This window comes from Chiloscyllium plagiosum, unplaced genomic scaffold, assembly GCF_037043375.1.
Source record: "Chiloscyllium plagiosum isolate Xiang-an unplaced genomic scaffold, Cpla_swu_hap1 HiC_scaffold_12, whole genome shotgun sequence".
NCBI classification, from domain to species: Eukaryota; Metazoa; Chordata; class Chondrichthyes; order Orectolobiformes; family Hemiscylliidae; genus Chiloscyllium; species Chiloscyllium plagiosum.
Window position 1 is genome coordinate 45,508,600 of NW_028270150.1, and position 17,656 is coordinate 45,526,255.

At 37.9% G+C, this 17,656-nt stretch overlaps 1 protein-coding gene across 4 annotated transcripts in view; it reads right to left on the reverse strand.

The window, feature by feature from the left end:
- Nucleotides 1-4,598: 4,598 nt before the first annotated feature.
- The window catches only part of gtf2e1 (general transcription factor IIE, polypeptide 1, alpha), a 50,373-nt gene continuing 37,315 nt past the window's right edge, over nucleotides 4,599-17,656 (reverse strand). For all 4 annotated transcript variants that reach the window (XM_043700987.2, XM_043700983.2, XM_043700985.2 and 1 more), the window contains 3 exons: nucleotides 17,326-17,527; nucleotides 14,633-14,862; nucleotides 4,599-9,001 (listed from right to left, as the gene is read on the reverse strand). In XM_043700987.2, the coding sequence (XP_043556922.1) occupies nucleotides 8,586-9,001; nucleotides 14,633-14,862; nucleotides 17,326-17,527 (848 nt within the window). In that variant the 3' untranslated portion in view covers nucleotides 4,599-8,585. The remainder of the gene's footprint in view (nucleotides 9,002-14,632; nucleotides 14,863-17,325; nucleotides 17,528-17,656) is intronic.

Consider the following 17,656-nt stretch of genomic DNA (forward strand, 5'->3'; position numbering starts at 1 on the left):
TGTGTATTTATCACCTATCCCTAATTGCCATAAGGCAGAGTCAACCACATAGCTGTAGGTCTGAAGTCACATGTAGACCAATCCAGGTAAGAACAGCACTTTTCCTTCCCTAAAGGATATTAGTGAACCAGGTGAGTTCTTTAACAACAAACAATAATGTTTTTATGGTCATCAGTAGATTTTTAATTTCAAATTTCATCATCTGCCATGTGGGATTCAAAGTCATCTTCTCAGAACATTAACCAGGAGTTCTGGGTTAATAGTCCAATACTATGCCACTGCCTCCCCCGAAATCTATCTTTATAACTGATGTTTTTCATCCCTGGAATCATTTTGTTTCATTGTCATTCACCTCACCCTTAGCTTTTCGGTTACCAATCCAGCTACAATAATGAATTGTAACTTTCTGCCAAGACCTGCAGTTTCACCAATTTTAAGTAGTCAATTTTTGTTATTGTTCTGAGTTCTGGACTTTGGTCACTGTACAAAGATGTAGGTAAGGGAGGGCGGTGATAGGGTGTTATTTTGTTAGACTTTCTCCAACTGTCCTGCCAAACCTTCAGTGAAGGTTTGCTTTTGCAACAAGCAAGCTTCCTGCCAAAGTTAGAGCAGTGGAGCATAAAGTCCCCAAGCAATTTCAACCAGCAAAAAGGATGAAACTCTAATTATCTTTAGCTGGCCTGACCTTATTCCACCATTTGAGTTAATTCAAATACTCAGGCTAACAGAATTTGTAGATTTTGTTAGTTTCTCCAGTGTAGAATTGATCGATCTTAACAAGAGCAAGTATTAGCGAGTTTTGAGAAGATTTGTAGCTCAGGTTGAGGTTTTGGATATAGGTTTGCTCGCTGAGCTTGAGGGTTCATTTCCAGACATTTCGTCATCCTACTAGGTAACATCTTCAGTGGGCCTCAGGTGAAACATTGCTGAAAGTTCCTGCTTTCTATTTATATGTTTGGGTTTCTTTGGGTTGGTGATGTCATTTCCTGTGGTGATGTTATTTCCTGCAGTGAAGTCACTTCCTGTTCCTTTTCTTGGGGGTGGTGATGGGGTCTAACTCAATGTGTTTTTGATAGAGTTCCGGTTGGAATGCCATACTTCTAGGAATTCTCGTGCGTGTCTTTGTTTGGCTTGTCCTAGGATGGGTATGTTGTCCCAGTTGAAGTGGTGTCCTTCCTCATCCATATCTAAGGATACTAGTGAGAGAGGGTCATATCTTTTTGTGGCTAGTTGGGTATTCATGTATCCTGGTGGCTAGTTTTCTTTCTGCCTGTTTGTCCAATGTAGTGTTTGTTATAGTTCTTGCACGATATTTTGTAAATAACTTTAGTTTGACTTATTGCAAATGAACTTGAAAGACCCTATACAGACAACAAGCAAAACTAATGTCATTTACAAAATACCATGCAAGGACTGTAACAAAACTACGTTGGACAAACATGCAGAAAACTAGCTACCAGGATACATAAACACCAACTAGCCAACCCAACCGTCCCATGGCTGAACACTTTAACTCCCCCTCCCACTCTGCCAAGGACATACAGGTCCTTGGCCTCCTCCATCGCCAGACCCTGACCACCCTGGAGGAAGAGTGCCTCATCTTCTGCCTAGGAACCCTCCAACCACACGGGATGAATGTAGATTTCTCCAGCTTCCTCATTTCCCCTCCTCCAACCTTATCTCACTCCCAACCCCCGGATTCAGCACCACCCTCTTGATCTGCAATCTTCTTCCCGACCTCTCCACTCCCACCCCCTCTCCGGCCTATCACCCTCACCTCCTTCCACCTACCGTATTCCCAGCGCCCCACCCCCAAATCCCCTCCCCCCTACCTTTTATCTCAGCCCGTCTGGCACACCAGCCTCATTCCTGAAGAAGGGCTTATGCCCGAAACATCGATTCTCCTGCTCCTCGGATGCTGCCTGGCCTGCTGTGTTTTTCCAGCATCACATTTTTCAACCTAAGACACAAAGAGTCTTGTCCTACTCCTTTTAAAAAATCTTCTTCTGTTTTATGTCAATCCTCTATTCATCTACTCACACCAGAGACCATTAAGTATTTTTCTATCTCTGCCATTGTAAGCGATGATTTGCAATCTCATGAGACCAAATTCTCTCCTCAAACTATTCACCATCATACTTGATAATCTGCCATCTAGTTTTGCTAGGAATGATGCACATTACGTATTAATATTACCACTTCTAATACCCTGGCATGTTTATTATTAAGGCTGGTGAGGAACAAATTAGAATGCATGAATTGTTGTTTAATGGTCAGTCAATATTCGATAACCAGCCTAATTTTACAGGAAGGAACCAGCATGTCAATCTCTTCTATTTAACAACAGATTCAATGTGACATGAGAATTGGATCACCGGGGATTAAAAGACCTGAAAACAGATCACACTATGCTCCAATGTCATTGGAAAGGTGTCTTCAGAAACATGTAAAACAGATGGATAAATTTAGAAATTAAAAATAAAATGTTCACCCTAAAAGTATATTAGAGATGAGAACTGACTTGTATACAGAGGAACCTCGATTATCCAAACGACATGAGCGAGCACTATTTTGTTTGAATAATTGATTATTCGGTTAATCGATTCAATGCCTTTCCTCTGGGGTTCGGAGTTTTCTATTAAGTCTGCTCCCCGTCCAGGAGACTAGCAGCAGCACAGCGCACGCGAGACACTATCCCCCGCCCGCCCCCAAAACCACCTCCGTCTACCCCCACCCCCAACTTCTTTGACTCTGCTCCCTCTCCAGGGCAACTGGACTGGACACCAAGACTGCTGCTACCTTTTGGGGGGAAATGAGTTTCCAAATAGCGCACATGCACCCACACAACTTTTTACTGTATTTTTTTGACGTGCCACCTTTGCCCTATACAGGACAATGTTGGACAGATTATCTGGGGAAGGGGGTTTAGGGTACATGCCTGTGTAGAACTCCAGGGAAAGTATGGGGGGAGAGAGTGAGAGTGAGAGAGAGAGAGAGAGAGTGTGTATGTGTGTGTCAGGGGTCAGGTCAGTCATTTAGAGACAGTGCCTGTGCTCCCATCAGTCCAGGACTGTTTTTGGCAGCACTTTTAATCACTGTGAACAAAAGACACGACTGGTGTTGGACACACGTCTTTGATGTAATGTTTCTGTCGGGACCTCGAGATCTCATTTGGATAATCCAATTTTAGGATAATTGGTATTCAGATAATCGAGGTTCTCCTGTATTTTAAATAATAAAAGGAATAGATATAGTGATTAATCTAAAACAGAATAGCAACATCAAACTACAACTCAGCGATCAAAGAAACTTTTGCACTCAGAGAATTATCAAATGGAATAACTGATCATTCTTTAAGTTATTTCTCTTCTAGCATGGAAGATCTGCTGCCACGAAACTACTGAACTCAAAGATTACTTGCTGTTCCCTCGATGGAAGCTTTACCAACCTAAAAAGTGTCTTTGTTTTCAACAGTGTAAATGTATGTAAAATAATAATGAACAAAACCTTGGAAGATAGTTAAAGCTTACAACTGTCAGAGCTTACAACCTATAGAAGGATCACGCCATCATTAGCTGCAGCAGATCATTTAATGACATCTGCCGTCAATTGTACTTGCTTTTCTGTTTTTGGACTATGTAACTTTCTGCATAGCAAATTTTTGGAAGTGCAGTATTTAACATGAATACATTGTTAAAATGGTTCTTAGAAAACAATATTTGCTATTTCAATCTATGTTGATCTTAGTTCAGATTGATGGCGCAAATGTAGCAACTTCATATTTTCAATGCATGGTGATGGAAGATGCAATTTTTGTCAAGCTGATGGGGGAGTGGTGCATCTCAGTCAGAAACTTTTAGATATTCGAATTTAAATAGACATTTGTCCGGTTAAGATTCATTAGTATTTTGAGCAAATTATGACCTATTATATTCTCGTTCTAATCACTAAATACTGTATCCAAAATTCAGTCAAATTTCAAAGCCTAAAAGCTTTCTAACTGAAGCTAACTTAATTTAATTTGCAAGGTTTTACATTTTCAGGGTACAGTAAGAATGATCTGTTCGTCATCTGTACTGCCAGTGACCCCAGTAAGCAAAATCATGGTTAATCTCCTGCTACTTCCTCACAAACCATCTTCAGTTGTTGAACTGCATCTCATTTGATCCTGAACATTTCAATTACCTTCCCATTACTAGTTTCCTCAGTAAAGCTTTTATTAGTCAAGTTATTTCTTTTGCATACAAAAGTCACTCAAGATTTCTTTCTCATGCCTATCAATACAGAGCCAAAGAATTTGCTTTTGCTCCACAGATGCTGCCAAACCACACTGAGTTTTTTTAGCACTTTATTATACCGCTTTTTTTCTTTTCTACCATATCAATCTCACTAAATTTATTTTCAACACACCAAGTCTCTTTAAAAAGGTTTCTTACATCATTCTCCCCCCTCATGCAGGATCTCCCTACCCCTACTTCTGCTTGTATATTATGAAATTTGTCAAATCTCTTTTTGTATTACTTGAAAACGGTTTTAATTCAGCAAAAAAAAAGACAGGTGAAATGAGATTTTTTCCAAAATAATTACTGACACAATAACATAATACAAAACTTTTATTTCCAAATAAAACTGAACAGAAAGCACCAAGTAAAATACACTGGTTATGGTTTTGGTTCTAAAAGGATATTTTCTTAAATAGAACAATTTTATTTCTAACTGTGGATAATTCACCACTTTTGAGAGACAATGTTAAACTGAGTATGAATTTATTAATGATATTGGACACAAGGCGAAGTTAGGCTGTCTTTTTCTCCACATCTTTTTCAAATTAGTCCTTTATTTATTTCCAGCCTGAGAATGCACAGTGTTTTAGTATCCTTTCCTCCATAATCCAGTATACTTGAAACAATGATTTTTGTATATAGAGGAAGCGAGCTAACAGAACAAATCTTCTGGCTTACACATCAAGAAAAAAACCACACACCTGAATTTCTAAATAAATTTTCAATACTCGTGGATCCATGTACATCTATAATGGTAAATCATCTTTACGCACAGGACTAAGCACAACTGATTGATTTCTATAATGCTGGTTGAGAAAAATAGAGAAGTCACGTTTGAGAGAATCTGAAACCCTAATTCTAGTTCCTTCACCATTGATGCAGCCAGACCTGTTGAGTATTTCCAACATTTTTTCTGTCAGGATGCATGTCCAGTGATGGAGGCCAAGTGCTTTCATTTTTTATATCAGGAAGGAAGCCAGAAATCTGCCTTTATGAATTTAAAACCAGTTTGCATTTATTCACTTGATAGTATGGTACAATCTAAAATTGTAATAAGTGGTATTTGTACACTGTATGCACAGTATTAGGGATAATTTTTATTGGAATGAGACTAAGGCATTCAATTTGGCCGCATAAAAAAAAATTCAATTGACTTTGTGACGTGTATTTAATTTGTGTAAAACCCACGACTGCAGTAAAAAGCAGCAATTGACTTTAACATTGCAGTACTTGATATTTGCCACTGGATGCTGCTAGTAGGTTATCTACCTACTCCAGCACACACAAATTTTACAGTGGCCATCAGACTTGTCAGGATTCTTGATTCTTGCCTGGTCTAAATTCCTTCCCCTCAACAATGTAGACCTGAGGCATTGATAATTTAATTGAATAACTGCTATGATCAGCAATTGTTATTGCAGTTTTTATTCCCTTTAGGCATTAAGCTCACAATCAGAATAGCACCAATGGATTATTTCAAGTACTTTTGCACACCAGTGAAAGAAACTTAGAAAATTCACAATGGAGGCGATTATTCCATAGATGTCAATAGTGGAAAACTAACTCCAAAAAGTAATTTCTGTGAGAAAGAATGAATAATTCAGTCATATCCAATTAAATACATATATACGACACAAAAGGGTTATTTAATGCAAAACAAATTTAATCATAAATGAATTTGACTTAAGCTGTTGAATTAATAGGATAGGCCAAATGCCACCCTTCATATCTAATATTTATGACAAATGGAAACAATAACAGTCGTCTGCAAATCACTGACTGTAGACACCCATACAATAAATATTGCATTGCTAACAGCACTTAACAGTGGCTAGTTCATGCATGAAAAGAACATACAGTTCACTGCACAGGTGTAACATTTCATAAGATCAGAAAAGAATGTTCCCTTGCCATCAAGCAAGAGTTTCTTCGAAATTGGCAGAAATGGCATCAATGCCTTTTTATGACTGTCATACGTCATACGACAAAGTGCATTACCAGCTTCAGAAAATAACCTAATATTACACAGAAATTAAATTGTGTAGAATAGATGATACAAAAACAGATAGTAGGATGCTAATTTGAAGATGTGTTTCCAAGATTCAGGTTACATCACTACTCCAGGATTAAAAAAAGTTTAGTTTTAACCTGAACTTTCTGAATTAGATTACAGCATTGTAATCTATTTTACATACTCACTGGCCTGACAAACAGTAATAAAAATACACTGCATGATAAGACAATACTCTTTATGATACGTCATCTCCTCCCCATTAGAAAAGCTTTTTTAATGTTAACGAAACAGTTATGACTTGGCAAATACATCCTCTAGTTTTCCATTGCGTATATTTCCATTATCCTCATTTGTTTCACTCAAACCAGTGGTAGATTTCAAGAGATGGAAGGTTAAGAGTCGATGAGATTTCCTTTCTTTTTAATAGGCTGTCATATTAACCTGGCTGCAGGACCAAAATGCAGATCCGCAATTACAATATCTGTCTGATATTCAAAAAGATTTCCCAGTAACATGGTACATGCAGCTATGGGCTATAATGAGTTTTGAAAGGACTTGTGTTACATTGACTCTGATTTAAATGAAAACAAGAGGGAACACACAAATGAAGGTTAAGGCTGTACATTTCATTCTCTAACAGAAAAATTAGAATAGCTAAAACAATAGCAAAATACTGCAGGTGTTGGAAATCTGAAATTAAATGTATAAAATGCTGGTAACGCTCAGTAGGTTAGACAGCAAAGAGAAAAACAAAGTTAATGTGCGAGATTTATTTCTTTTCTCCAAAGATGCTGCCTGATCAGAGTATTTCCAGCATTGCGTTTACAGTATTTAAATCTATTTTAAAACTTAACTTTACACTAATCATCTGCTGCATAGAAACCAAGAGAATAAAACTGAACTATTTTAAAACATAAAATGAAGTTCTGCCGCTGGAGCTTGAGAAGGCAAAACACATTTAAGACTACTTTCTCACAGTCTAAGAATTTAAACTTTGTCCCTGATACTTATGACAGAGTCATAATGGTTTGGCACTTGTCCAGCTGATTTTAAACTGCACTACTCTATACTTATTACACTTAAAATATTTTCATTTCAAGTAAAAGCTACTAATTTCACTTAGATTCAAACAAAATCATGTGATCAATTCTTTTTTTGAAGGTGATAACTTCTAGTGGTAACATTTCACTAGAAGTTCACTAAGTATCCGCACCTTGACACTGAATACTTGCAGCTGTCTGACCACAGAGGACATTTCAACTGGTCGTAATCCTCACCTGTCACCTAGATGTACACACTTTCAGTAGAGACAACTGAGTAGGGATCAGAAGCAAAAGCATTAGCTGGTTTTCAGATAATTAAGCTGGGGCTCTGCAGCTAATTAAGCATCTTACCTACTGTTCCAGCTGAGATCAACTAACTCAGCAACAGGTGACAATTCAATCTGGAACATTTCTGTTCTGCATGGCAGGAGGAGACTGAACCACAGGAGCAACTAGATTGATAATATTTAATGAAATATTTTACAAGTTCAATCTACATTTGTTTTACCTGCAAATATCAGAAATACAACTAACTTACAGTTCCTCTGCAGTGATATAGTTCACCCAGTTTTAACAAGTCTCTATGTTTTAACATTTGCAATAAGCAAGACTAAGAGCAAAGTATTCTTTAAAAAGAACCAAACACAAATCTTGTACCATGGGACAAATATTTCATTTGATTCTATGATTTACTGCTGTGTTTGGTAGTTCAAGTGAATAAGCTACTGATTTCTAACCAACAGGTTCCAAGCTTGAATCCCATTGCTGCTCAACATTTATAATTTGCCCGTTGTCACAGATGGACAAATTTTATTGGTAATTATCCATAAAGCTTGATGAAGCACAAGGGGAGCATGTTTCTACCTGGCAAGGGCCAGTCCACTATCCAACAAAACATTTTTTGTTAGTTGAACAGGACATATCATTGCCTCATTCAATTATTCTAGCTCAAAGGGGTTTCATTAATTTAAGTGTCATCTAGAAAGGAGGGAACAATGCAATAAAAACAAGAATCCTGTGAAGTCCATAGCTTTAAAAATTATCAGGCACTGCGGCCTTTTAATCTCTTAAAAATAATACTTATGATTTGAAATACTTCCAAAATCCAGCCTGTAATTTTGTTTGGAAAGCAATGCTATCTCATAACAATTTGGCAGATACAATTAAATTTATTGAAACACTGACTAGTAAAACCTTAAAATCTACAATGATGATTTTAAAAATGTTATTGTATTATGACAATGGTCAGTCATACATCTCCTGGAACATTCTTTGCCCCATGGCAATATATACTTCTTTCTCTTCAGCAGTCATCTGTGTCACTAGCTCAACGCACTGGCTGACCTGGCTATATGAATATGGCTGACCTGCTACCATCACAATTGGCTCATCCTCCACTTCTTCAAATTCTTCATCCTCTTCTGCTGCTGCCGCTGGGAATGATACTGTAGGTGCCTGTGGTCGAGGTGATTCATCCTCTGATTCACTAGTATCACTCTCTGAATCACTGGCATTTGAAGTTGGGATTGCAGCAGTTGCAGCCACAGTTGCAGATGTACTCTTCTTTTCATGGATGAGCAAGGTTTGCATGACTTCTTCATTTGCTTCCAATGGATTCCCTTTTCCCTCACGGTCATGGTATGACTCAACATCGTTATTACCTACAATACACATAGCAGTGAAAAAGTGTTTTTAAAAATGGCTTTCCAAAAAGGTAATTCCACACAGTTCATTTACACCTATAGCAAGTCCAAATATGAATAGCATGACTACAGCTGCTTATAAACTTTAAAGATAACGACAGGGCAAATATGTAGCATTAATGAGCTGGCAGTCTTTTCTTCCTTATTTAGATAGTTCTGGCTTAATCTCTCCCAGGGTGGTCCAAAGTGCTGCTCTATTAAAGTCAATGAGCTGCTCCAAAATGTTCACATCCTCACCAACACACTGCTTTACCAGAGCAGTGAGATAACAGAGAGATAACAGCCACACCAGTGTCAATGATAAAAATAAAGTTGACAAAAATCAATAGAAGATAACAAATAGAAAATAAATTACTTATTTTTAAAAGGAGAATTTCAATCTTCCTCTTAAACATATTTTCTAATCAATCTTTTCAGACATGTTATGATGCACTGCTGGAGTAGATGGGACTTGGGCCTAGAGGTAGGGACACAATCGTTGTGCCACAAGACCACTCTTCCCCTGCCTAGTTTAGCTATTTTCTAATCAGGCAGTTCAGAGATGCTATTCCCCGCCTATGCAGCAGGTGACTCAGCTGCTATATTCAAGAGTATTCTACATATGGCTATAATTTTAAACAATTTTGGGCAAACTGATCATGTTCAGCATAATTTATTAGCAAATGCAAATCATAGGAGCTAAACAATAGCCTCAACATTTGCTGAGTGCAAAATGATGAATCTACCACTTAGAAATGGGAACACAGTTTAGTAATGTGCAGCATTGTTTGTATCTCTACAAGGTCAAAAATCTCACAACACCAGGTTATAGTCCAACAGGCTTATTTGAAATCACAAGCTTTCGGAGCACTGTTCCTTTGTCAGGTAGTGAAAAAAAGCACACAGACACAGAATTTATAGGCAGAGAGATCAGTGTCAACAGCTGAATAGCAAGTGAAGGGATGACTGTAATCCGATTAATTAAGGCAGAGAGATAATTACTAAAAATTAAAAATAAGGCGGTGCTGGAGACAAACCAAATGGCTGGAAAAACATGATAGGTATAAGAGTTGTATATTGATGGTCTAACCAAAATAATAAGTAATCCAAACAAACTGTACAAACTGAATAAGGCAGGGAGCTAAGTTATCAAGGTGTCAAGACAGGACAGTAAGGAAGATTTTACAGATACAGAACAGTATGGTGGGGTTACATGTAGCCAGACATGAACCCAAGATTACAAATGAGTGGGCTCATGGGTATGGATCTTGGCTATCGGTTTCTGTTTGCAATTCTATGTTGTTGTGTATCTCAAAGGCTGCCTCAGAGAAGACTTACCCAAAGAACAGAGGCTGCATAGCCTTTAATGCTGAAGTGCTCCCCGACTGGAAGAGAACATCCCTGTCTGGTGATTGTTGTGCGATGTCCATTCATCTGTTGTCACAGCATCTGCATGGCCTTGGGGGATCCTTGCCTGCAGCGCATGACGTAGACAACACTGGCTGAGTCACTTGAGTATCTGCTGTGTATGTGGTGGGTGGTGTTCCCACATGTTATGGCAGTGTCCGTATTGATGATCTGACATCTTACGGAGATTGCCATGGCAGGGTTGCTTGGTGTTGTGGTCAATGTTGTCCTGAAGGCTGGGTAGTTTGCTGTGAACGATAGTGTTTAAGGTTTGGCGGTTGTTTGAGGATGAGAAGTGGAGACGCAGGGATGCTCTTGGAGAGATATTCATAGTCGTCAATGATATATTGAAAGCAGCGAAGAAAATGGCATAGTTTATCTGCTGTGAGGGAATACTGGACGGTCGTGTCCTGTGTCTGTCTTCTGTGGAGGTAGTGCAGTTTTTCGCTATGGCATGTCGGAACAGGCGATTGATGAGTTGAGCATCATATCTTGATCTTATGACAGTGTCTTTCAGCATCTTTAGGTGTCCATCGCGTTCCTCCTTTTCTGAACAGATCCTGTGTACATGCAGGACTTGACAGTAGGGGATGGCTTCTTTAACATGTTTAGGATGGAAGCTAGAGAAGTGCAGCATCGTGAGGTTATCTGTTGGCTTACAGGCGTCCTGGGACCCTGTGTGAGAACCTCTCTGGCTATGTTGAGGGCATCTTGAAACCCACAGTACAAGGAACCTGCAGCTTCTATTGTGACCCTACAGACTTCTTAGAGAAACTCAGCACTGACAGACCAGTTGAACCAGGAACATTCCTCATCCCAATGGACGTTTCTCCACTCTACACCAGCAAACGTCATGATGATGGCATTGTTGCAAGAGCCTCAGTACTCAACACCAATAACTGCCAATTTCCAGGCACCATCCTACAACGCATCTGCTTGATCCTCGACCACAACGTCTTCACCTTCAACAACCAGCTCTTCATCCAGACACACAGAACAACCATGGGGTCCAAATGTGGCTTTCAGGCATAGGTGGGAATGCAGATTTGAATTTACTATCAGATTACTGAATGGCAGAGCAGGACCGAGTAGCTGAATGGCCAGTAAGTGCTCTTAACTCGTTTGCTGCTAAATATGTGTAAATATATACCAGAAGATGAAATTCCAAAAGAAAATGAAAGCACTCTGAATTACTGCTTTGTGCAATCCCAGTCACCCTGAATCACCTGTCTCAGCATTGAGCAACTCTTTGCTTTTATGGTAAATTAATGTTGAGGGCCTATCAACCCCAGTCAAAACTTCATTGGATGCCTTGCCACCCAACATTATCACCACTGGTTTACAAGACACCCATATTGAAACTGAAGAAGCTGTTTACTATCACATAGGTGACACGGCAGCTCAGTGGTTAGCACTGCTGCCTCACATCGCCAGGGTCCCGGGTTCGATTCCTGCCTTGGGTGACTGTCTGTGTTGAGTTTGCACATTCTCCCTGTGTCTGCGTGGGTTTCCTCCCCCAATCCAAAGATGTGCAGGTTAGGGGAATTGGCTATCTAAATTGGCCATAGTGTTAGGTGCATTAGTCAGGAGTAAATGTAGGGGAATGGGTCTGGGTGGGTTACTCTTTGGAGGGTTGGTGTGGACTTGTTGGGCCGAAGGGCCTGATTCCACACTGTAGGGAATCTAATCTAATCTAAACATCAAAGGCTTTAGCCTGCTGTACTACTCCCCTTATGATAAACGCAGCCACACCATCTAGACTTAATCCAACATTGCTGATGCTGCCACCTTATCAACACGGCTTTGAAAGTTAAAATTTGATGATTCAAGCTAATACTGATCAAGCTAATACTAATGCAATTAGTTCATTTTTTAAAAGTCTTTCAGTGTCAGCTATGATTCGGTTGATAGCATTCTCACCTCAGAGTCAAAAGGTTGAGAGTTTAAAGTCCCACTTCAAAAGACTTCAACATGAAAATCTAAGTGGACACTTTAGTACAGTACTACAGGAGTGTTGTGCTAATGGAAGTATGTATTACAAATGAAATTTTAAACCTCTCAGATGTATATAAAAGATCCCATTAATATTTTAAAGAGGAGAGTTTCCATCAGTATCCTGCCTAATATTTATCAATATTTATTCCTCTGTTGATAAAACTAAAACAATTTTATATGTCCATTTGCATATTGCAGTTTGTGGGAGCTTGGTACGCACAAATTGGTTTTCATGCCTCCTACAGATTATAGTGACTGCATTTCACAGGTTATAAAATGCTTTCAGACATTGAAAGGTTATGCTGCCCCTTACGTATTACTTCAATGTGCTTAAGTTTGGAGGACTGGGAATACTTTGATTTGTTTTTTTTAAAATGAGGTCAACACAGCAAATTGGAACTCTTTTGATCTTCTGATAGCTGCTTTTTTTTCAAATAGAAACCACAGACTCAGACTATGACTATTAGGTCCCAGTTTCTGCTTGGTGATTTAATGGGGTAGCTGGTGAAAAGCCAAAAGTGAAAGAAAGCTTCCCAGTTCAGCTCTCCTGTTTCTATAAAATACCTTCATTATGGGTCTAGTGTGATAATTGGAAGCCTGGTTCTGCTGCTCTTGCATTAGGAGCCTCTGAAAGTGTTCAACCCTATTTCTTGAATAAAGTTTGCAAAGGTCCATTTTGAAAACTGCATGTTTTAGCGACATCGGTCTTTGTGCAAGATCAGACTGACAGCCATCTAAACATCTCAAACTGTATACTTCTTGTATCCAAGAACTAAGATTTATTGGACAAAAGTGCTCTGTATAAGTGAAATGGCTTATATTTTCCCATTAGAAATTAAGTGTGATAAAACCAGTTTTGCATCTGAGTGAAATAAGTTTTGTTTTACGATAAATTAATTTTTTAAATGGTTGATGGACTTTTTCATTCTAAGTTTAAAGAAAGCAGATGATTCACCATAACAGGAATCGAGCAAAACAATTAAACATACATTGAGGCCTTTAGAGTAGCGGGATTAGAGTGAGATACAGAGCACTCCATCAATCTCTGTGATAACTGTTATAATGTAGGAAATGCAGCAGTTAATTGCACAAAGTATTTTCCTTGTGTTGAAAATTTTGCCACATTGAGCCACGGAGACATACAGCAAGGAAACCGACCCTTTGGTCTAACTCGTCCATGCCAACCAGATATCCTACATGAATCTTGTCCCATTTGCCAGCAAGTAGCCCATATCCCTCTAAACCCGTCCTATTCATATACACATCCAGGTGCCTTTTAAAAATTGCAATTGTACCAGCTTTCACCATTTCCACTAGTGGCTCATTTCATATATGCACCATCCTTTGCGTAGATAGTCGCCTCTTTGGTCCCTTTTAAATCTTTCCCCCTCATCCTAAACCTATGTCCTCCCCCCACCTCAGGGAAAAAATCTTGTCTATTTACCCTATCCATGTCCCTCATGATTTATAAACCTGTAAGGTCACCCCTCAGCCTCTGACACGTCAGGGATTTCAAAAGCAATACTCTGATGGTGTAGCGCTGTCTCAGTACTGCACTAGAGCATGAGCCTTGAACTCTCAACCTCTGATAAAGAGACAGGAGTGCCAGCACTGAGCCATGCTTGACTTCACTACATAAAACAGCACAATCTATGGAACACCATTTTCCAGGCCATTATGTTTTATCCAATGGATAAAAGCAAATTACTGCGGATGCTGGAATCTGAAACCAAAAAAGAGAAAATGCTGGAAAATCTCAGCAAGTCTGGCAGCATCTGTAGGGAGAGAAAAGAGCTGACGTTTTGAGTCTAACTGACCCTTTGTCAAAGCTTTGACAAAGGGTCAGTTAGACTTGAAACGTCAGCTCTTTCTCTCCTTACAGATACTGCCAGACTTGCTGAGATTTTCCAGCATTTTCTCTTTTATGTTTTATCCAATGAATGACTATAATTATAAACAAAGCTGCTGGATTCCTATTTGTCATTAACTTTTGTAACACAATACTGAATTAGCTTCGAATAACTTATATACTTTTTGAAAAATATCTTTAAAAATTAATACAGAAGTTTAAAAGAATTGGCTAACAAAGCGTAATCTTTACACTGAACAGCTAAAACAAGCCAAATTCCATGCTTCAGTACAGTCAGTACTCACTGATAAATTTTCAAACAAATCAGAAGAAAAGACAAAGTCAAACAGATATCTCACCTTCCACTTCTTCTAAATCTTTAAAGCTTCCTCGGACAGTGCTCTCCCTCATCCAGATTGGTCTCTCTTTAGCTGGCTTGCTATCAGATACAATTTTATGCTGAGCATCATGTTCTTCCATATTAATGATGACATTTTGAGTGTAGAGATCCTCATATGTAGGTCCTTTGTTTGCCCATGATTCTTTTTGAAGGTGTGTAGCTCCACTGCCAGCACCAAGTGCTCGTTGACTGAAAAGAAAGTCAGTAAATATTACCAATTATAAATATACAACAAACAGTCCAAGGAAATGTATAAACAAAGAATGAAAAACAAATGGAAAAACATGTTATGCTGCTGCACCTGTGTCCACATTTATTAGTGTCATGTTGAAGAAATTGAGCCTAGAAAAAAAGACTCCATATATAGAAATTTTAAACAGTTCTTGCTGAAAAATGCATGCCTTTAACAATCAGGCTATTTTCTGACTTCTGCTCATTTTCACTTTATGCGTTCAATCATGAACTGATTAAAAAAAAAATTTAAATTGCATTTATTTTTATCTGGATTTGAATTATACTGCTGTTCTGACGGCCTTAACAGTGATTAAGTTAAGGGAAATGCATGTGCTTCAGTTGCACATGATTCATTAGAATTAATATTGATAATACATACAGGTTTTCAACTAAATTACCAAAAATCAGATAAAACCTGAATATTTTTCCTCTTTTGGTTAAAAACTCTTGTGGATTCTTATACTTTCCTGATCAAATTGGAAGAAAAGTCCCCATAATATTTTAATGAAAGGTTAGAAGAATAATTCATATTACACGTTCAACTCTTGAACTCTCGAGTGAAATGTGAACTGTGGCTTCTTGATTCAGGGTTAAGTATGCTATTCATTAAGCCAAGCCAATAAATAAATGGCACAAAGAAGAACAATGGACATTTAGGGAAAGGGGGAAATATGAATAAATAGATTGATTAACAGAAGTGCTAAAAGCTTACACAGTGGAATACAAGAGAGAAAGTTAAGGTGAAGGGAATATATAGAATTAGATATGATAATAGGTAATGTGAAATTGTGAAATGCAAAAGACCTGCTAAAACTTCAGAAACATAAGATACTGAAGACATATTGAAATACAAAATATTATATACCTGGAACATATCTGCCTTAGGTTTATAAAACATTCAAATTTTTGCAATGAGCAGATCAACAAGATAAAAGATTTTACAGAACTTCCACAAATCTTTGGTTGGACAATTTTGAGAAGATGATAATCTCTTACAGAGGGATGAAAATGTTGGGTAGATTGAAGAAAGCAAATTAGGTTGCTTTCCAAACCTTAACTTGAAAATCTATAAAGGCAACTAATGCAGTGATTGACAAAATCAAAATCAACAGAAAAATGATTTTTAAGAAAATGAAGGAAAGTGGTAAGTAGATGTTCTTCAAGTTGAAACAGAACAAATAAAATATGATGATTTACAAAAGCAACATCAAGCAAAATATAACTCATAACTACTTCATATTGAACTGTTAAAAAAAATCCCAATTTTCAATTCAATTCTTTTATGGGAATGTCTGCCTCACTGGCAAGGCCAGAATTTCCCATGAAAAGGTCATAGTAAGCCACCTTCTTGAAGTGCTGCAAGTGGTAGACTCAGCGCTGTCAGGAAGGGAGTACATAGCATTACTATAATAGTTTTAAGTTTCTACAGATGTCTCATATCTACACTGTACTCTGACAGACTTGTCTTCACTATGAACTGAAGCAAATTGTGTGCAAAGCATAAAGTTCACACTAGATTTGATGGGCCAAATGGTCTTTTTTTTTTCATTTTTTGATAGCTGGCAGACAAGAACTCAAAGACACATTATTTACATAACTAGGTGTCATGAAATGATTAGATAAAACTTATCAGCCTATATAATCAAAGAAAGAAACAATTGCATTTGTATAGCACTTTTCATGACCACTGGAGGTCTCAAATAACTTACAGTCAATGAAGTATTTTAAACAGTGATCACTTTTGTAAGCATTTCTTCAGTCCTTTGCACACAGCAAATCCATACAAACAGATATGTATTAATGAACAGCTAATATGCTTTTGAATATGGGTCAGAACACCAGGGACAACTCCCATGCTCTTACTCGAAATACCTCCATGGGATCTTTTATACCAGAACAGACTGATGAGGCCTCAGGTTAACACTTTACCTGAAAGATGGCACCTCTAGTAATGCAGCACTATCTCAAAACTGCACTGGAATTTTAGCACTGGTGTGTGTTAAACCCTGGAATGGAATTTCAACCCAGAACTAACCAAATTAAAGTGACTAAACACAAGATTCTATTTAAAAAATTTTTCACCTAGCGCTTTGAACATACTGAAACATTCAAATAAAAATTAATATATAATTTAAAAATAAATACTAAACCAGGATGATGATGATAGCCACTAAAGTCAGTCTTATATACGCACTTTCAGCTGAATTACTTTCCTCATTTTTAACCTAATGATATTCATATACTGTGCTATGAATATAATAGATTTATAGTACAGAGAGTCTGATTATGTGGGGAGATGAGTCAAAAGTACAGCCTTCATAAGTAAAAGCTGCTTAAAGTTCAACCTTTACAAGATTTATAAATCACTTTTATTTTGATAAAATAAAACTATAAAGAAAATTTAAATCCCAAGCTAACCTTGCCCGAAGTGATGGAATTTCTGTTGGTTCTGGCTCCAGGATTTCATAGGCCAAATTAATATCTTCAGTTTCTCGCAGTAGAGCATAGATTGGTTCAATCTGTTCATTAAATCTTGCCAACAGTGTTCTGGCATCCTTCTTTGGTAATGCAGATTCATCCTCTTCCACCTCAGTGTGACAGAAGGTGCATCGGAATGTTCCTACAAGGACAGAAAAGAATTTGCTATTAACATTCACCACATTATGAATGCCATGATGTCAGCGAATTATTAAAAATTTAACTCTAAAAATTTCTGTACCACTTGTTTTTCTGCTTCTGATAATTATAC